Genomic DNA, 22,115 nt, shown 5'->3' on the forward strand with positions numbered 1-22,115 from the left:
CATGAATCACAGCACACCAGGCCTCCCTGTCCATCACCAACTCCCAGAGTTCACTCAGACTCACGTCCATTGAGTCAGTGATGCCATCCAGCCATCTCATCCTCTGTCGTCCCCTTCTCCTCCTGCCCCCAATCCCTCCCAGCATCAGAGTCTTTTCCAATGAGTCAACTCTGCACATGAGGTGGCCAAAGTACTGGAGTTCCAGCTTTAGCATCATCCCTTCCAAAGAAATCCGAGGGCTGATCTCCTTCAGAATGGACTGGTTGGATCTCCTTGCAGTCCAAGGGACTCTCAAGAGTCTTCTCCAACACCACAGTTTAAAAGCATCAATTCTTCGGTGCTCAGCCTTCTTCACAGTCCAACTCTCACATCCATACATGACCACAGGAAAAACCATAGCCTTGACTAGACGGACCATTGTTGGCAGAGTAATGTCTCTGCTTTTTAATATGCTGTCTAGGTTGGTCATAACTTTCCTTCCAAGGAGTAAGCGTCTTTTAATTTCATGGCTGCAGTCACCATCTGCAGTGATTTTGGAGCCCAAATAAAACTACATGTCTATGGTCTATACAGTCCATGGAATTCTCCAGGCCAGAATACTGAAGTACGTAGCTTTCCCTTCTTCAGGGGATCTTCCCAACCCACGAATCAAACAAGGGTCTCCTGCATTGCAGGCAGATGCTTTACCAACTGAGCTATCAGGGAAGTCCAGTGATAAAGTACATAAACTTTAAATGTACAAACTGATAAATTTTTACAAGAATATATACTCATATAACTACAAGGGTATTATCACACTCAAGTCTATTACCAGCACCCTGGAAGGCTCATTCTGGCTGCCCTTCAGGAAATAATCATTTATATTTTAAAAGTTCCCTTAAAAATCTTTACTCTTTTTCTTATTACATGTTTAGTACAACTAATAGGAAGTACAAAGAAAAATAATGTAGCTTTCTGTAAAGGAGACTAAGCATGCAAGAAGTTACTTTGAAACCTACTTAATGTTATCATTCCATCTTTCTAAAGTAGTCAAAGCACTGTAGGATAATTATTGCACTACTCTTGTTTCTGTGTAAATTGATAAGTTATCAATTTCTTTCTCATTTTTTCCAGGGGAAAAGGAAATGACATATAAAGAATACATATAGCCTCAAATAATCCTCTGCCATTTTTCATAGAGACAGAGATGGAATTCAAGGTTTTTTAAACTTTCCCACAAATACAAAAAGTGAAAGTCACTCACTCATTGTCCAATTCTTTGCAACCACATGGAATGTAGCCTGTCAGGCTCCCTGGTCCATGGAATTCTATAGGCAAGAATATTGCAGTGGGTAGCCTGGTCCCTTCTCCAGGGGATTTTCCCAGCCCAGGGATAAAACCCAGGTCTGTCCCACCTGCAGGCAGATTCTTTATCATCTGAGCCACCTGGGAAGCCCAATAATACTGGAGTGAGTAGCCTATCCCTTCTCCAGAGGATCTTCCCAACTCAGGAACTGAACTGGGTCTCCTGTATTTCAGGTGGATTCATTACTATCTTTATAATCTGAGCCCAATAATACTGGAGTGGGTAGCCTATCCCTTCTCCAGAGGATCTTCCCAACCCAGGAATCAAATCAGGGTCTCCTGCGTAGGTGGATTCTTTATCAGCTGAGCTACCAGGGAAGGAAACTCTCTCTTTAATGTAAGAAAATTCTGCTGCTGCTGCTGCTGCTAAGTCGCTTCAGTCGTGTCCGACTCTGTGCGACCCCATAGACAGCAGCCCACCAGGCTCCCCCGTCCCTGGGATTCTCCAAGCAAGAACACTGGAGTGGGTTGCCATTCCCTTCTCCAATGCATGAAAGTGAAAAGTGAAAGTGAAGTTGCTCAGTCGTATCCGACTCTTAGCGACCCCATGGACTGCAGCCCACCAGGCTCCTCCGTCCATGGGATTTTCCAGGCAAGCGTACTGGAGTGGGGTGCCATTGAAGAAAATTCTGCATGTATGCAAAACAAACTAGTAAAGCAGCAATAACAACAAACACTTAGCAATAATGTAGCTTATTAAAGAAGTGATTTAAATGCATGCAAAAAATATAGTAAACTGTTTCTTCAAAAGTCATAGCATTTAACATTCAGCAAATGTGGAGTATACTTTTATTATGTCATTTTATTGCAAACAGTGAAAGGAAAGTAACACATTAAGTAGAAAAATCAGGGTCTTAAAAAATATTTTAAGACAACATTAAGACTTTAGAACTGTTCAACTTTTCAGTTGAAATAAATTTAACCAATTAATTGCTCAGTAATCCAATAGACTAAAAAAATTTGATATTACTGGCTTTATCTTCTCACTCTGTATGTCTACAGATTTAGATTTCTAAAACCCCATTTTAATATTTTGCATTATCATATAAAATTTAAAAATTGATTGTTTCATTGAAATTTGACACATTTAACTGCATAGTTTTGTTTTTTTTTTTCCAACTAGCTTTCAATCACAAGTCAAAAGTCTTTGAACTTATGATTAAGCTTCATGGCCTGAAAGTGGTGAGTGTTTTTCCAGAAGGTTTCAGATTTTTTTAATGGCTGCCTTTACTGGATTTGATTCAAAATTTTCTAATGGGAAGCATACTTTAAACAACTTTGATTCCATGTTTTTAACATATTATTTTATTTTATTGCTCTTCCCTGAGAGCACTTACAATCAACATATTTCTAAACATTTTATATTTGGTTATATTTTGTTGGTTCTTTGTTTTCTGTTATAATGGACTTTCAAAGATTAAGCGAATTTGCAGATTTTCCAAACAAACACATCTATACAGGACAGTGTGATATTAGAAAGTTCCTGAAATTAACTAATACAATGTAAATGCTTTCTGCATTACCCATTTGCTACAACAGAAAGTGAAGGAAATTGCCATTGGGCTTGCTTTAGGGAGAAAACTACTGTTTTGAAATGAAATACAAAGTTTACTGCGTAGACCCTATTTTATTCTTAATCATGTTCAATTTGGGAGTATCCTCTTTCATTTATATACAAGGAAATGATGTCAGGAGATGATCTACTATTTTCAAAGGCAAAGGTTATCACACACAAAACAAACAACTTTTTCTAGTTTATCTGTTCACTCCAAATTGTTTTACTGAATTAACACTCTTTACAGTGTCATTAAATGTCACATTTAAAGTGCTTAACAAAATAACACCGTGTTTAAAGTTTAGCTGCCTTTAGCCTGATGCTGTCTGTGCTACTCCTATTTCCTTCATCCTTGCTTGGCAAGGACATTTAGTCACACATACTCCCACACACATACCTCAGTTATTCACTCTGATCTCCGGGGCTCTCCTTTCCATCCCCCGTCTATTTTGTATTATTATTCCAGGTTTCTTCCTCTTCCTTCCTTCCTCCCCACCCACTCAACCCAACTACCCACTGAAATCCTGAGTTCAATTCCTCAGTAGATTGCCCAAATTAGCACTTTGCTCCATTTCCTTGTAGAAATACTTTTGCATGCCTCCTTCCTCCTTACAGACCACTAGCTCACCTTACCTCTACAATCATTCTTCAACCCCGGCTTATTCCAATAGAGATTTAGACAGCTCCATGCTCCTCCATTTTCCTTTCCATAACAAAACATTTCTTTGGAAACTGCAGCCAAGAATCCGCACAAGCAAACTCAGTGAACCAGTACAATATGAAGGTTTTATACCAGATGAGAAATTGTGCAAAGCTGTGGTCACACTCAAGTGCATTATGGCTAGTGCCTTAGCTGATTGCATTTTCATTTGTAACATGGCAACACAGCCAAGAACTTGAATCAGGCTTACATGACAGCACGTTAGCTAGGATTCCATGCTGTTACAAAGCTCTTCTGAATGACCCTAGATAACTGGGATGTGAAGTGATGCAATAGCCAGGACTTTCTAAAGGGTTTAACAAAAATATATTATATACAAGAAGTGTGAAATATGTACCTCTAGTAATTTCACATTTTTCAACAATGACTTCAGATTGTTTCCATTTAAAACGCAAAGTAAATTTTCATTGTTAATCTTTAGATACTGTAAATAAGTTATTCATTTAGTCATTCATTCAATACATATTTACTGAATACCAACTACGTGGCAAACACAGTTCAACGTAAGTTCAGTAGCAATAAAGCCTTGGTTTGGAACTTACCATGAGCCATACGATGGAACCAGTAGTAACCAAAGTCAACTCCCAAGAAAGTTAAATACCAAGTCCATGGAGAATCCCAAGGCAAACTAATGAGACTGTAGTTCTCCCAGATATAAACATAACTAGTCAGCTCAATGCTCCTGGAAAACAACCTGGAAAGATAAAATCTATCAGTAATGATTATACTATATTTTAGAGATTAACTTATGCTAAAACATTTTAGATTATACACAAAAGTGAATCTGTTCACATGTAAAAATAAAATCCTTTCCCTCTTCTTCTTGGTTTCTTACTGTTCTATCTGGCTTTTGAAGAGGCTCAGTTCCCTTGGTATCCAAGTGATTCATACCATGTTTCCTTTTGTTTCACAGGCATCACGGATGCCAACTGTTTCTCTATTTCATGGAACTTAGCAGGACGTTCTTTTTATGTGTCTCTTAAAAATACTTTTCACAGAACCCATATAACATAAATATGACAAAACTATGACTGTTTGCTGTGATTGCCATTTCTAAACTTTAATAAAGAACACAAGAAGGGTGCTTTTTAAAGGAAATGTAAAAAGTAGAAAATTATAAACAGCATGTTTTTAAAGAGGACTGAAAAATGCCTACTAAGTTAACATGTGTTAATCCAATAAAGTTTAAGTTGCTGCTGCCTAACTCCATCCTCTCTACTCTCTCCTTCCTTTCACACACACACACACACCCCCCCACACCCACACACGCTTCAAGCTCTTTAGATATTTTTATTAGCATCTCAAACTGGATCCTCATAGCACTCCAGTATTCCTTGTAGTAACAATCTGTTGATCTCAAAATATAAAAGAATATTTTTCCTAGAAGTAAACAATTGTTTTTAAAACTCATATAAAGTATCTCTTACCACCTATTCAATCAAGCGTCTGCAAATTCTATTTCAAGAACTTTCAAAAATATACATAATATATTTCAATTTTATGAACAGGAGTATTTTTCCTTTTAAGTTTTCTGTGAGCAAATTTAAGATCAGACTCAAGCTAATCATTGCTTTTATCACTTTTATAGATAAGATTGAACTGACTTTTCACTTATATTTATCATTCATATATAAAATGAATGATACTACTGAATAAAGATTTATTTATAAACCATGAACTGAGGAAGTTCTTAAATATACTAATTTAAAATAAAAGTCAAAGAAGCAGATCTTTAGTTTTCTCTTTATATTTATTCTTTTACTAATATTTCCCTTTATACAGTCAGCCTCTATGAATGAACATGTTACTGGGTTTGCTGGATACCCAGGTATTTACTTTTAATCTACTTTTGACTTTAATTATGATACGATTTTAACTGTGATTTATGGATAAGAACTTTAAAATAGCCCCATATTTCGAATTCTTCAAGTTATTTAATCAGTAACACAAAACACTAGTCCTCTTCCCAATTGCACTAATAAAATAATCAACAGAAATGACAAATGCCTATACTTTCAAAAAGGATTATGCATCATTAGATCTTAAAACTCAAATTTCAATTTAAGATTATTCTCAGTTTATAAATTGGTGGTCATACAGGGAGAGTCAGAAGAGACTAAAGAATAAGATGGAACACTCTAGATTGGGAGGTGGCAGTTTTTATAAACAAAGGAACTTACAGAGCTGGTTTGTCGGGTGGCTATAGGAAACATAAATCTCCATACTCTCCCTCCAGAATCTTGAGAGTTTCCAGAAAGGTCCTCACTGGGTTAATTCATTTATTCAGGCAAGATGGCCTCAACCACACCTTACTCTCTCAAGGATTCATCCTTGAAACAGCTGCCAATAGCATGGGACTGTGGGTGGAACTTACATTCCACAGACAGGGGAGAGTGCAGAAGAGAGGGGAAGGGTAAGAAAGGTTCAGCTTATAGGTCAACCAGCGTCACCTCCTCTCCATGACCTCCTCCAACAATTACATGATTGGAAAGAGCCATTTTGTCCTTAAATGTGAGTCCCTGACCCAATTGGACTGCCTACCCAGCACTCCTGTCACAACTCAGTCCAAGCCCTGGACACTCCAGAACCCTTCCTGTCAGGCGGCCTTCAATCTGCCTTCAGGACCTGCATGAGTCCCTTTCCTGGTCCAGACCTCCAGAGGGCCCACCTGTGGGTGTGGAAGAGTTTCAACATGACAAGGTAGATAAAAGTGGCTTTTTTGGACATGTAGACAGAGATGGGATGAGCAATCTGGGTGTCCACACACAGGTATGTGAGGTCCCTCATGGGACAGGACAGACAATGGGCCAGGGGCTCTCACCCTGTTCTGGAACTCTGAGGCATTCAAGAACTTGAGATTTGAAATGTGTCTTCCAGTTTGCCATCCAGGTGATCAGGGTGAAAGTGTTAGTAGCTCATTGTGTCCAACTCTTTGTGACCCCATGGACTGTAGCCCCCGAGGCTCCTCTATCCATGAAACTCTGCAGGCAAGAATACTGGAGTGGGCCACCGTTCCATTCTCCAGGGGATCTTCCCAATCCAGGGATTGAACCCACAGTCTCCTCCATTGCAGGCAGACTCTTTACTGTCTGAACAATGATCATGGTGGGGGGTGGGTAGAACAAATTTTATTGTAAAGTAAGTTAGCTTGGTTGCTAACTCATATCTAGACTATGACTTCTGAACAATGTCATTCATTACTGACATCTGGACAAGATAATTCTCAGTTGTAGGGGTCTGTTTTGTGAAAAGAATTACCCAAATTACGAAACTTAACATTGTTCCCTAGGACTCAGTGGTAGAGGACTGACCAAATAAAATTCAAGTTCTAGGTAAAAAATGGTGAATAATATGAATTTTAAATGGTCTAACTTAAGTTTTCTTAAAGATTCTAAAGTTTGACACTATTGCCTTTGGGGCCAGATAATTCTTTGTTGTAGGGGTTGGTCATGTGCATTGTAGGAGGGTGAGCAGCATCCCCAGTCTCTACTGACTGGATACAGGAACACAGCCTTCCACTTCTGTTGTGAAAACAAACTGTCCAAATGTCTCCTAGGAGCAAAACTGTCCCAGTTGATAACCCTAAATACAAAAGACTGATCCAGAAAGAAAAAAAAAAATTAAGACTTAGAAAATGCAATGAAAAGTTGAAATAATCTGCAGTCTTTTGACATTTGTTTTGGTACCTAGTGTCACAGCAGGTCAACTCATGAATTCATTCAATCTTTCAATGAATTTGCATTAAGAATCTACTGGGTGTCAGGCACAGAACAAAAAAGGGAAGACACATCAGTGAAGAGGGCAAATACAGCCACCTGCCTCATCCGTGTCCCACCAGCTCAGTATCTCTTTTCAAAGTTGCTGTCTTTCTTGGCAAGTTTTCCAATGACAGTTAAAAGAGGCTGTCAGATACCAAGATTTCAGTAAAAGAAATGGGGGATCCCTGGAAAACTTCCATTTGTAAAACAAAAAGAACCTGCCTGCAATTGAAATGTTTCTTTATTTCCTGTACAGGTGCCAGGTCTTGAGCAGGCACTCAATTTATTATTCTGTCAACTTACTTATTAGGGTTGACACAAATCGAGCTGAAATATGCCTGACATACTACAGTCAAGACTTTTTCTTTTTTTTTTCACACCTTAGCACAAAGCTAAACTTTTTCAAGGTGAAGAGGAAGAGAGGAGAAGCTGTGGGAATTAAATCCCCAGCTCTCTATCAGCAAGATGGATATGATCCTCTTCCATCATAAATGGGGAAAAACGGCCATGGAGTACTCACAACTAGAAACAATTCAGCAAGGGATACAGCTGGGAAATGATTATCAAGCTCTGCAAAGCTCTTGATGGCAGGAAATAGCACCTACATTTTCAAAAATATCCCCACCAGACCCAGAATTGTAAAGCTAAACCTTTTCCTCTTTCTATTCCCAATTCCACCATTCTCCCCTGCTTATGACTTTGCACACTGGCATTCAAATAATTCTAACCCCATTCTGAGGGAAGAGACATATGCAATTTGCATACGTAGTGAGCTTACTTTATCATACAGAGATGGAAATGAGGTAGCACAGGGGCTTGGAATAACCAAATGCTAGAAGCACAAGCTGGAATCAAGATTGTTGGGAGAAATATCAATAACCTCAGATATGCAGATGACACCACCCTTATGGCAGAAAGTGAAGAGGAACTAAAAAGCCTCTTGATGAAAGTGAAAGTGGAGAGTGAAAAAGTTGGCTTAAAGCTCAACATTCAGAAAACGAAGATCATGGCATCTGGTCCCATCATTTCATGGGAAATAGATGGGGAAACAGTGGAAACAGTGTCAGACTTTATTTTTGGGGGCTCCAAAATCACTGCAGATGGTGAGTGCAAAAAAAAAAAAAAAAAAAGACGCTTACTCCTTGGAAGGAAAGTTATGACCAACCTAGATAGCATATTCAAATGCAGACATTACTTTGCCAACAAAGGTCCATCTAGTCAAGGCTATGGTTTTTCCAATGGTCATGTATGGATATGAGAGTTGGACTATGAAGAAAGCTGAGTGCCGAAGAATTGATGCTTTTGAACTGTGGTGTTGGAGAAGACTCTTGAGAGTCCCTTGGACTGCAAGGAGATCCAACCAGCCCATTCTGAAGGAGATCAGCCCTGGGATTTCTTTGGAAGGAATGATGCTAAAGCTGAAACTCCAGTACTCGGGCCACCTCATGGGAAGAGTTGACTCATTGGAAAAGACTCTGATGCTGGGAGGGATTGGGGGCAGGAGGAGAAGGGGACGACAGAGGATGAGATGGCTGGATGGCATCACCGACTCGATAGACGTGAGTTTGAGTGAACTCCGGGAATTGGTGATGGACAGGGATGCCTGGCGTGCTGCGATTCATGGGGCCGCAAAGAGTCGGACATGACTGAGCAACTGAACTGAACTGAACTGAGTGAGATCCCTTTCTCATGAAGTTTGAGTGCAAGAGCGAGAACATGATCTAAATAGGAGGCATTAGACAGCTCATCAACAGCCTGTATACCTAGAGGCTCCCCTCCCATTGTCCTATATTTTTTATACATTCTTTCCAAATAGCTATTTCTCTTAGGCCTAAGGCATATCTGTTGGCAAATGAAAGACAGCTAATTTTTAATATGTTTTATTTAACATTTTCTGTTCACACTAGAAATTTGTCCAGTCAGACTGGTGGTTGCCAAGGGGTCGGGGGTTGGGAGAGAGATGGAGCAGAAGGTTGGGGTTAGCAGAGAAAAGCTTTTATATTGTTGTTGTTCAGTCACTAAGTCGTGTCCAACTCTTTGCGACCACATGGACTGTGGCTCACTAGGTTCCTCTGTCCATGAGATTTCCCAGGCAAAAATACTGGAGTGGGTTGACACTTTCTTCTTCAGGGAATCTTCCTGGACCAGGGATCAAACCTACATCTACTGCATTGGCAGGCAGATTCTTTACCACTGAGCCACCAGGGAAGCCCAAGCTTTTATATACAGAATGGATGACAATAAGGCCCTACTGTATAGCACAGAGAACTATATTCAATATCCTATGATAAACTATAATGGAAGAGAATAATTTAAAAAGAATTATATATATATAGATATATTACTGAATCACCTTTCTATGCAGCAATAATTAACATATTATAAATCAACGTACCTCAATAAAAATCTCTATCTTGTCAAAGTTTAGTGACTATAAAATCTGGTAAGATATCAAAGTACTGTTCCAGTACTGATGCTGGGTTTTAAAAAAATATAATTTATTATGTTGAGATTTTCCAATAATCAATCAGATCAGATAGATCAGTCGCTCAGTCGTGTATGACTCTTTGCGACTCTATGGACTGCAGCCCGCCAGCCTCCTCTGTCCTTGGGATTCTTCAGGCAAGAATACTGGAGTGGATTGCCATGCCGTTCTCCAGGGAATCTTCCCAACCCAGGAATCAAACCTGCATCTCGTACGTCTCCTGCGTTGACAGGCATATTCTTTACCACTAGTGCCACCTGGGAAGCCCATTTTTTTTATATCAGATCAGATTAGATCAGTCGCTCAGTCATGTCCGACTCTTTGCGACCCCATGAATCGCAGCACGCCAGGCCTCCCTGTCCATCACCAATCCCCAGAGTTCACTGAGACTCACGTCCATCGAGTCAGTGATGCCATCCAGCCATCTCATCCTCTGTCGTCCCCTTCTCCTCCTGCCCCCAATCCCTCCCAGCATCAGAGTCTTTTCCAATGAGTCAACTCTTCGCATGAGGTGGCCAAATAATCAATAAGTGAGAACAAATATCATTTGGGGATTGAGAATTACAAAGCTAGTTTTTTATCAAAATCATCTCAGTTTGAACATTCCATTATCAAAGGTAGAGAAAGGTAACACTGGAGAGATTGTTTACTTTCTCACTATCTAATTTCAGATATGAGAGCATTAGGCTGAACGGATCCTAAAATTATCTAGCTCTCAAATACTTGCGTGCTCTAATCATCAATCAAGCAACTGAAATTTGATGTAATGCTCTCACTGCAAACTGTAAACTTTTCAAACCAACTTTCAGAGTCAGTAGAATTATGTACCCAGTGTTCACAGACATCTGCGAACTTGTACTATTTCATGACTATCATTAGGGCAATGTGTACTGTTTAATTTGTCCAGATGATACAAAACTGAAAAAAAATAAATCAGGCATCTTTATTTCTAACAATCTTGTCATAGACTAAAAAATAAACCAATATTTAAATGAGATCACTCAAAATGCCCTGACAAGTTTCAGGAAGTTATAAATAAATAAATACATATTTGAAATATATATGTATTTATATTGATTTTTTCCAAGAAATTAAATTATTTATTTACTTCAAAATCTCTTACACCTGGCCCAGGAACTTGCACTGTCTGCAAAGCTACTGCCACTTTTGCTCCATCTAGTGGAATACTGATTTTTGCTTAGTAATAACAAAATATATAACAACAAGCTCTACCTTCTGCAGGCAGACAACATTCGTACTGCTGTTTCCTACCGTGAGATGACATTTACAAATCAATCATTTAACTTAATTTCTTTTTTAAACAACCACAAAACCAGAGTCTTCTGTAAACACAATGTGGTGGATCTGAAAGAACTAAATGTGCTACATTTTTTACTTTGCAACAAGTAAATTACTTCAAGAAATTCAATAACTCTATTGAATAAGCACACAAACACAGACTTAATAAGCACAAGGAAGCCTCCTTCATTCAGGAAGGACAGTGTAAGAGCAATATCTGAAGTTACACCATTAAGAAAAACAAAGTCTACTGATGAGGTTTCTAAGGTAAAAGTTAAGAGGACATGAGGCATTCTCTCTAGCAAAAATAACTAACATAGCAGCAGGTTTTTAAAATGTATTTTGTTTGCCTGGGATGTTCTTTTCATAACTTTCTCAGTTAATAGGACTATATTAATATTCACAATAAAATGCCATTATTAATATTACATAAATGAATGTATCTCTTATTTAGGACAATGAATAAATACTTACTAAATTTCATCACCCCAAATGGCAGACACTCATTTGTTAGAAGTCTGATGTTGCCAAAAACAGTATCAACTCTGCTACTCAAGTCTAGTATAAAAATGCAGTACACAATTTTCCTTTATTCGCTAGTCCTACCTCCAGGAGTCAAAAGAATCTCAAAGAAGTTTAACTTCCTTTTAAGTTTTGCTTTTTATTTATTAATTTTTTTTGATGAATTGAAACTTTCTTGTCAGGAGTGGACAATGCCATGGCAGCCATGGCCAGTGAAACTGTAGATACATTTGGTGCAACATCGCAGACATAGTTCCATAGTAAAAACTGGCAATGACTCATATGTATTAAAAGTGGAGTGTCCCCAGCTCATTTGAAAATTTACCTACTTAAATTATACCTCCAACTATTGCAATTTGATTTATAATCTGCTGTTTCAACAGAATAAATGAACCCATTAAAAACAAACATACTGTAGATATTTATATCAGGAATAAAATTTCTCTGGGGAGGATGCAATTTATGGAAGCAGAAACAGTGGAAGGAAGTAACAAATTGAAGTCCCAGTTTTTTAATGAAGGATTGGAAATTGAGTTCTGCTTCAACAAGCAAGGAAAAAAAAAAAAGATGTGATTATTTTTCACTCGTTAGCATTTCAGTCAGTAGCATGATGTTTCACAAGTTTTAGCGAGATTTTAAAAAATTGATTTAGTCAATATTTCATTTTATTTTGTATAGTCATATATGCAATTAACCAATAGAAAGGCATATTATCTGCAGATTGTACACTGCATTTAAGTACGATAAATACACATGCTTGTCTATAACTTCAGGACAAGACTCTTACTAAGAAGTCTGCCTACTGGATTCTAGAAGAGGAAAACAGATGCAAGCCTGCTCAGAATCTGGTTCTTAGGACAGATGGACATTTATTACACATTGCAGTCTGTCTGACAGGCTTGTAAACAAGATACAATCTTGTCTCTGTTGAATAATTTTCCTTACATAAAGATTTGAAAGATACACATAGATCTTTTCCATCAATATGGTAAGTACGCTACTGATCTTCAAGCTACTTTGACTTTTATGTTATAATGAAACTGAGATCCTCAAATAAACATTTTCCTCAAAGTCTGCACACAGCATTTCCATTACATGAATGGCAAAGTGGAAAAATATGTTCAGGGTTTCACTTTGATTTCCCCAACTTTTTGTCAGAGGCCACATGCCTGTTTGGAATTACTATCCAAACTATAATTCCTCACAAAGGGATTAACAAATAGTATACTACCATTTTTCTTGCAATTATGAATTTTAAGGACATGGCAAGCCCCTGTTGCTGGTGTAGAAAATGAAATTAGTCCCTCGGAGAGGGTATGATCAATGTCGTGATAATCTACCCTTCAGCTGTTAACGATTTGCACAAGGATTCCCCTTGATGCTGTGGTTTCAACTGAAATATTGTTCTAAGAGTTTCGGTCAAATCCCCCTTCTCATCTTGTGCTGAAACAGGATTGCGAAGAGTGGATCCTAAGGATCAGCTTTCCTTCTCTGCTTATGTCTGGGAATTTTTGTGATAGAAACAAAATAAATGAAAACATTGGGAAATTTCATTTCCAGATAATTTGCTTTGCTGAGATCTTTCAGACAAAAGCCTGTGAAAGATAAAATTATTTGTAAAATGTACAAAGTTATCCGTATTTCATAATTTAAAACTGAGAACAAAAAAAAGAAGTAAGGTGCTGTTCTGATTCAAAATACAACTATAAAAAATAGGCTCCAAATTCAAGTTCACAACCTTTTCCCTTTCTTTCAAAGGGCACCAGAGTTCACAGCTTGTGCTAGATTAAGGAGTGTTATGAGTAGTGGGATGTGAAGAAAAAGAACTCCAGGCTTATCCCTGAAGGGCTGGTTTGTTTTATTTTCTCTTTCTCTCTCCCCATTTCCCTTATATTTGGGGGTTTCTTTTTTAGCAGAAATATTACTCCTTGGGTATCTTATTAGAATTCTATACCTTTTCTTTTAATCACGGTGTTGAAGAGAAATAGAGTACTGAGGATACAGTTTACACTTCTAGTTGTTACAATATAATAAGAGAACAATCTAATCTGACTTGTGACCAAAGTCAAACTTAAAACAGTGAAAGAAATACTGACGCATTTATCCGACTTGATGTCTCCCTGAGTTCTTTATAAATTCATTCCAGCTCAACAAAATATGTGATGCGTAATTGTTCCTGCAGGGCACTTCTCAGTTATCAGGTTATGTTGACAATTCATCAATTGTTCCATTTCCATAAAACTATACACTCAAGTTTCTCAGAATAAACTATTATTACCGAGTATTTTTCAACAGTCAAATATACTTGTCCCTTGAGTATGCTGAATATATTTTTTGTTCACTTCTGTTTAGAGGGAGGCACGAAATAAAGGAAATTATGTATAATTGTAAATTCCCAATTAGAGTATTCTGGAAATTGAAAATAATTTGAGATATTATTCTCTGATTCTGACAGCAGCATGAAACCATATGAGTAGTTTTTCAGAGAATCACTGTTCTGATTACCATTACTATTATTTTATAACTATTAACCTATCTTTTTCATAGTAACATGTATGAAATAAATTTTACCTTTAGGTTTACTTTCTATCTAAATAATTTTACTCAATCATAGGAAATGATTTTACGTTTTCTCAGCTATCTTTAAGTTCTTATTTTATTTTTAAAAAATCCACCTTGGTTTCCCACTGGGCGGTTCATGCAAACATTCCAAAGCAGTGAGCACCGGTCAGAAGTGAAACTCTTAAAACAGTAAAAGAAGCAATGGGTGGGAAGCAGGAATGAGAACATTCACCAGGAATACAAGGCACAGACTTCTGAGGGACTCTTCCCTCACCCTCTCCTCTTGGGAAAACTCGCATACGTCGAAGAGCCCTCCATTCACTGGTACCTCCTCTAAACACATTATAATGTATTCTTTCTAAAAAGTAGCACAGCATTCATTATTTTGGGGTCCCCAGGTGGTACAGTGGTAAAGAATCTGCCTGCCAATGCAGTAGACGCAGGAGACAAGGGTTCAATCCCTGGGCCAGGAAGATCCTCTGGAAAAGGAAATGGCAACCCCAGTATTCTTGCTGGGAGAATGCCATGAACAGAGAAGACTGGTGGGTTACAGTTTATGAGGTCTCAAAGAGTCAGACACAACCGAGTGAGCACACTAATGCAGGAGATGCAAGAGACTTGGGTTCAATCCCTGGGTTGGGAAGACCTCCTGGAGGATGAGGAAATGCCAACCCACTCCAGTATGCATTGTTTAATCCCTTCATCCTCAGACTTCACCCTCAACATAAAACTATAAGAATGTGAGATTTAAAATAAAGTCTGCCATATCTATACAAATGACCCAATTTCATTCCTATACCTAGAGTCTATCATACAGAGCGAAGTAAGTTAGAAGGAGAAAAACAAATACCGTATATTAACAGATGAACGGAATCTAGAAAAATGGAACAGATAAACCTGGTCCCGGGGCACAGTCCTAGAGACACAGACATAGAGAATGGACATGTATACATGGAAGGGAAGGGGAGGGTGGGAGGAACCGGGAGATTAGGACTGACATATATACAGTAACATCTATAAAATAGATAGCCAATGGGAGCCTACTGTATTGCACAGGGAGCTCAGCTTTGTGCTCTGTGATGACCTAGAGCAGTGGGATGGGGGCAAGGGAGGCTCAAGAGCAAGGAGATATCTGTATACATATAGCTGATTCACTTCATTATACAGCAGAAATTAGCATTGTAAACCATACTCCATTAAAACACACACACACCATTATTTTGTACATCATTATAGGCATAGGAGTTAAAACTATGAAGAAAGAACACCTCTTTTTCTCAAGTTACATGCAACCTAGCGGGAAGGGCCGGCGGTGGGGGTGGGGACAGGTGGAGGGCAAACAGGTGAGCTTAATACCATGTGACAATTCTATTATGGTGTAGGCACAATACTCCACAGTGATTTCAGCCTGCAGTGAAGTGATGCCTAAAGTAGGGCTGGAAAACAGACAAGACTTGCTGAAGAGTATGACTCTTCATGAGAAGTCTATATTTAGACTGAAGAAATGAATGGGAGCTGGCCACTTGGATGACCACAAGAGACATCTGGGTGACGGCAAATATGGAGCAAATGGCTATTGCAATGGGGGAAGAAGAATCAAAGGACCAGAAGGCAGGCTGGATAGACAGAGGCCTCCATAGATTAGGGAAGAAATTATCCTCAGGCCATAAGGAACCTATGAGGGAGTTTCCACCAGATTCACGTTATGGAAATATTTGGCTGCAAGTGAAATAGGACTGCTGCTGCTGCTGCTGCTAAGTCGCTTCAGTCGTGTCCGACTCTGTGCGACCCCATAGACAGCAGCCCACCAGGTCCTCCGTCCCTGGGATTCTCCAGGTGAGAACACTGGAGTGGAAAATAGGACTAGAGACAGAGATACCACTTAGGAGACCATGGTAGAAATCTAGAGCTTTGTGTGACATTGATTAGGGAGATTGCTGCTGCAGGTGGATTTGCCTGAGGCAAAATTAATTTCCCAGTAGATAAGTCGGACAAAACTCAGGCCTGGGACTAGGCTAAAACAAGCAATTGCCTTGGGCACAAAATTTAAGGAGGCAACAATAAATTCAGTAATCACAATAAATAATACTTAGAGCAGTATTTTCAGTAACAGATGTAAAACATCCGTGATGAACAAAACATCGAACATTTAAACAATGACCGTAACTGAGTTCTCTGGGGATGTGTGTAAAAACAGACCAATTCCCCATACAATGGGTTTATTCTTCATCTTACCTGGAGAATTTAAGTTTATTCACTCACCGCAGCTAACCAGCTAACTCACCTCGGAAGCCGAGACATAATGCCGGCTGACAAAGAGGCTAAGGCATCATCCAAGCCGCCTGATGGCTTCCCTTTGCGAATCCAGCTGACAACCAGCTCAAGCAGCATCAAGGAAATGAAATATGGAGTTGCCTGGAAAGGAAATCGCAGAAGAGAGATGCTATTGTGCTTGGTATGAAATTCTTCCAAGTTTCCTGATTAGTCATTCCCGAAGTGGGAGGCCCAGAGTGACAGTTCATAGCAGAAAAGGTATGAACCTATCCTCGGGGATTATTTCCTCCCAACAGGCAAAGAAATCTGTTTATTTCAGACACACACTAACAAGGTGCTCCAATGCTATCATCCGATTTGGATACAAAATAGAACCATAGAGGCTTCCCTGGCAGCTCAGTGGTGGAGAATCCATCTGCCAATGTGGGAGACATGGGATCGATCCCTGGTCCAGGAAGTGTCCACATGCTGCAGAGCAACTAGGCCTATGTGCCACAACTACTGAGCCTGTGTTCAAGAGCCCGGGAGCCGCAACTACTGAGCCCAGTTGCCAAAACTACTGAAGCCTGTGTGCCCTGAAACCTGTACTCCCCAGCAAAAGAAGTCACTGCAATGAGAAGCCTTCACACCACAGCTAGAGAGTAGCCCCTACTTGCAACAACGAGAGAAAAGCCCGTACAACAATGAAAACCCAGCACAGCCAAAATAAATAAATATATTTTTAAAAGAAAGAAATATAACCATAGATGTAACCACAATAATTCTGCCAAGAAAATAAAAAAGATTAGGCAGGACATGTTTCAAGGTCTAAAAAATACTTTTTAAAATAAGGGCAATAATCAGAAATCTATCAATACACTACAAAGATAAGGTCCACTTTAAATCACTTTCCTTAAATATGTGCATGATTTTTTTCATATTAGAATGACAGGAATCACAAAATTGAAATTGTAGGAATACACACTACTATATCGGAGAAGGCAATGGCACCCCACTCCAGTACTCTTGCCTGGAAAATCCCATGGGCGGAGGAGCCTGATAGACTGCAGTCCATGGGGTGCCTAGAGTCGGACACGACTGAGCGACTTCACTTTCACTTTTCACTTTCACGCATTGGAGAAGGAAATGGCAGCCCACTCCAGTGTTCTTGCCTGGAGAATCCCAGGGACGGGGGAGCCTGGTGGGCTGCCGTCTATGGGGTCGCACAGAGTTGGACACGACTGAAGCGACTTAGCAGCAGCAGCACCACACTACTATATATAAAATATACAGCTAATAAGGACCTACTGTATAGCATATGGAGAATTCTTCTCAGTACTGTGTAAGATCTATATGGGAAAAGAATCTTTAAAAAAATGGATATATGTATGTATAACTGATACACTTTGTGGTACAGCAGAAACTAATCAACACTGTAAATCAATTATACTCTAATAAAATTTTGAAAAAAATTGAAACTATAGGAACAAAAAATTTTGCTTCTGAGTATTTCAGAGAATGAGATCATTTTAAACATTTTAGACATCATTCAAGTTTTATTCATTCAGTTTTTTCTTATAGAAAAAAAGTCATCTATAATTGATGACAAATATCAGGCTAGGTTTGATGTCATAATATAAAATAATGATTTATAAAGATGTGAGTACCACATTCTTTCCTTAAAAAATCAGAAAGGGATAATATAAAATCCTGAAAAAATTAAGGCATTCTCTCATTTGAAAGTTGATCATGAGTACTGAAATTTTCTAAACCCAAAGCCTAAGAACATATTTTCTGATGTCATTTTATTTTCTATTTCTGGTCTGAACTAGTAAGTGTTTTAGGAACAACTCTGACAGGGTGGGGAACTTCAGTATTCAAGTTCTAATTCTGGATATTTCCACTTCCAATCGTGGCCAGTAACCAGAAGTGAAAAGTGCCTCTGAACACTTAAGAGTTTCAAAGAAAACTTGGTTTAAGTTCAAACTTAGGAAATCAGGGTTGAATTCTCAGCTGTGTATCCATCCTGCAGAACCACCCTGCTTAAAACAACAACAACAACAAAACAGGAAATCATTTCCTGGGAGGAGGTAGACAAGCTTTCCTTTAGAAACAAAATTGTTAACAAAGTTTACTGATACCACATAACCATTGGATACTGAGCTTCTAACAGCTAAACCTGTAATGTCACTGTGTCCCGGAAAACTTTTTAGTTTTATCAGATTCTGAAGTGACATTTCAGGGAAGAAAAATTTAACAGCAAGAGATGGTTATGGATATTGTACAGAAATTCAATTCAAGTGGAAATTCTACTTTTCCCCCATGCTTTGTTTTGAAACTGTTTTTATTAGAATTATTTGAAGAATGGACATGAATGAAACCCCACACTGTGTTTAAGTTACTTCTTATTAAGAGGAAAGCAAGAGCAGCCTCTTCCCAGAGAGCCTCACCTTCTGTACATAATCAGGCACCTCTTCCAGGGTTTGGAATGACGTTTCACTGGGCTTCATCACATAAAACATCATGCGAATCCCCTGGGAAACCGAAACATCCTGTTGGGCTTCTGGGTTCTTCATCTCTGCCCTTGTCTGACTCCCAGCTGGAGAGTATTTGTGCTCCAGTGGTTGAAGCCAGAGGCTGAACACAGAGAACGAGCTGTGCTGCACGGATCAAGCCCTCTGTCAGAGAGAGACCCGTGAGGAACAAAGCCCCACGGAGCAGAGCCAACAGCAGAGTCTGTGTGCAGACGGGGTGTGACGAGACAGGAAAGAACAAGGATCAATCAGGAACGAGTTCAGAGTTCAGAGGGCGCTGACCCAGAAGCCGCCCCACGGTCGGGAGGGGAAGAGGAGGAAGGGCTTCTGCCCAGATCACAGATAAACAATGGAGTTTAGCTGCAGGTGGAGTAATTTATCACTAAAAAACGAGAAACAAAAAACCCACATGATACCTCCTTGGAGAGAAGGAACAAAGTGATGGCAAGTGAAAGTTCGCTCTGAAAAAGTGGGTGGAAATTCAAGATGCAAATCACATGAAGAAAATATTATACCTGTTTTTCTCTCCCTTTGGACATTAACATTGGGCTCAGGTTTGTAGTCTCCCAACAGTGTCACATTTTCTGAGAGACAAGGTATTCTGATCTCAGGTAATCAGACTAACCTCAAAAGCCAATAAGCACCAAATATATCTTACTGGTGACTGCCTATGTATTCCTGCATCTGTATCATGTTCACATCTGAATGTTTGCAAACCAATTTAAGGGCATGCCAACTATTCACATCTGTATTCTTCTTAGTGCTAATGGGGATTTGGATTGAAGCAGCAGTTAAGGTGTTGCTGAGAGACCTTATCTCTGTTTTCCAGGAGGAACATGGGTTGTTTGTGCCACTTAGGTAGGCTAAAAGGCACTTAACTGACTGCATCAACAATGAGTAAGTGAAGCTTTCCAAATCAGTCAAAGGCTATGGACATCCTTTGATTCCCACCTCATCTTTCAAAAATGTTTATGTAGATGTAATTAGGTTATTGACACATGACTGTCCTCAGAGAAATAAACAGACATTATATATAAGCAACAAATAAATTGCTACCCAGAGACACTATTAACATTTTGATGTATGTATAATTAGTTCCACTATCATATGACATGCTTATTACTAAAAATCACTACACTATGCAAGTCTGTACAATAAAAAACCATGGGGCTAATGAGAAAAATGGGATTACAATGCAATACTCAAAAACTTCTTAAAGGTCAACAAGGAGAAAAAAATCAGAACCTAATAAAAATGGTAGCACACTTTTATACATGTATGTATTGACTTAAAATATGTAACATGAAAGCTGCAAGTTAAATTTTATTTGGGGCAAAATGAGGACAATAGCCCGGGACACAGCATTTCAGATAGCTCTAAGAAGCTTCTCCAAAGAGGTAGGGGGAAAGGTCAGTGTATGTGTGATTTTGTTGAGGGCTACTACATGCAATCAAGCATATATTTTTTGCAGAAAGTTTCTGCTACTTTTTAGAAGCTCGCTGCTAGTCACAAGGAGCAGATGTAATCAAGGAGTTTAGTGTTTTTCTAGTATGAGGATATACAAGAATTGGGCTTCTAAAAATATCTCACTATCTGAAGACCTGTTCTGCCAGTTTTCCCAGAGCACAAAGTGCCTCATTTCTGTTCTCCACCTTGAATTCCTTTCAGGGGGTGATGAAAATCATCAGCTGCAGCAGCACATTATTTAATCCTTACAGAGGTACATGCCAAGTGCCAGTTTGTAGCTGGGCACATGTTATATGATGAAGAAATGCATAAAAACTACAATATGGTATTTCATCTTGAAAAAGATCTGACCTGACCTTTGTTTGTGGAAGCTAGTCTTGGAAGATTTGTCCATTGTACTATGGAGTATGAAGGAGGCTTATCTGAAACCATATGGCAAGCTGTAAAACCAGGGATCTGGATACAATGGCTCACAACACTGAGTCAGACTTGTGGACAGTGGCAGATGTTTAAGGCACATGCATTAAACATGTGTGTGCATTTTGTGTCTCCCTAAGCTTTTCTGTTCTTCCGTATATTCTTGCCACCCGTTTTTAATCTCTTCTGCCTCTGTTAGGTCCTTACCATTTCTGTCCTTTATCATGCCCATCCTTGCATGAAATGTTCCCTTGATATCTGTGGCAGGAATACACATTGGAACTATACCAAAAAGATCTTACTGACCTGGATAACCATGATGGTGTAGTCACCCACCTAGAACCAGACATCCTGGAGTGGAGTGTGAAGTCAAGTAACGTTTCTTATGATTCTTATGAAGCATTACTACAAACAAAGCTAGTGGAAGTGACAGAATTCCAGCTGAGCTATTTAAAATCCTCAAAGATGATGCTGTGAAATTGCTGCACTCAATATGTCAGCAGATTTGGAAAACTCAGCAGTAGCCACAGGACTGGAAAAGATCAATTTTCATTCCAATCCCAAAGAAGGGCAATGGCAAAGAATGTTCAGCCTATCAGATAATTGTGCTCATTTCACATGCTTGCAAGGTAATGCTCAAAATTCTCCAAGCCAGGCTACAAAACGTCATGAACCAAGAACTTCCAGATGTTCAAGCTGGATTTATAAAAGGCAGAGGAACCAGAGATCAAATTGCCAGCATCCACTGAAATATAGAAAAAGCAAGGGAATTACAGAAAAACATCTACTTCTACTTCATTGACTACACTAAAGCCTTTGACTGTGTGGATCACAACAAACTGTGGAATATTCTTAAAGAGATGGGAGTACCAAACCACCTTATCTGACTCCTGAGAAACTTGTAGGCGGGTCAAGAAGCAATAATTATAACCTTCCATGGAACAACAGACTGGTTCAAAATTGGGAAAGAAGTATGTCAAGGCTGTATTTTGCCACCCTGTTTCTTAACTTATATGCAGATGATATCATGTAAAATGTCATGCTGGATCAATCACAAGCTTGAATCAAGCTGGGAAAAACATCAATAACCTCATATACGCAGATAATACCATTCTAACGGCAGACAGTGAAGAGGAACTAAAGAGCCTCTTGATTAGGGTGAAAGAGGAGAGTGAAAAGCTGTCTTAAAACTCAACAT

The 22,115-nt window shown here is 39.1% G+C and overlaps 1 protein-coding gene across 3 annotated transcripts in view; it reads right to left on the reverse strand.

Moving 5' to 3' along the window:
* Positions 1-19,273, reverse strand: part of AGMO (alkylglycerol monooxygenase) — a 392,091-nt gene extending 372,818 nt beyond the window's left edge. The window contains exons 1-3 of one of the 3 annotated variants that reach the window (XM_025290925.2): positions 18,950-19,271; positions 16,531-16,661; positions 4,163-4,314 (exon numbers count right to left, since the gene is read on the reverse strand). In XM_025290925.2, coding sequence (XP_025146710.2) covers positions 4,163-4,314; positions 16,531-16,661; positions 18,950-19,075 — 409 coding nt within the window. In that variant the 5' untranslated portion in view covers positions 19,076-19,271. Of the gene's footprint in view, positions 1-4,162; positions 4,315-16,530; positions 16,662-18,949 lie in introns of all 3 variants that reach the window. The other 2 variants (XM_025290926.2, XM_006066995.3) reach the window with 2 other exon arrangements.
* Between the last annotated feature and the right edge of the window lie 2,842 nt (positions 19,274-22,115).

Source organism: Bubalus bubalis, chromosome 8 (genome assembly GCF_019923935.1).
Source record: "Bubalus bubalis isolate 160015118507 breed Murrah chromosome 8, NDDB_SH_1, whole genome shotgun sequence".
Taxonomy (NCBI): Eukaryota; Metazoa; Chordata; class Mammalia; order Artiodactyla; family Bovidae; genus Bubalus; species Bubalus bubalis.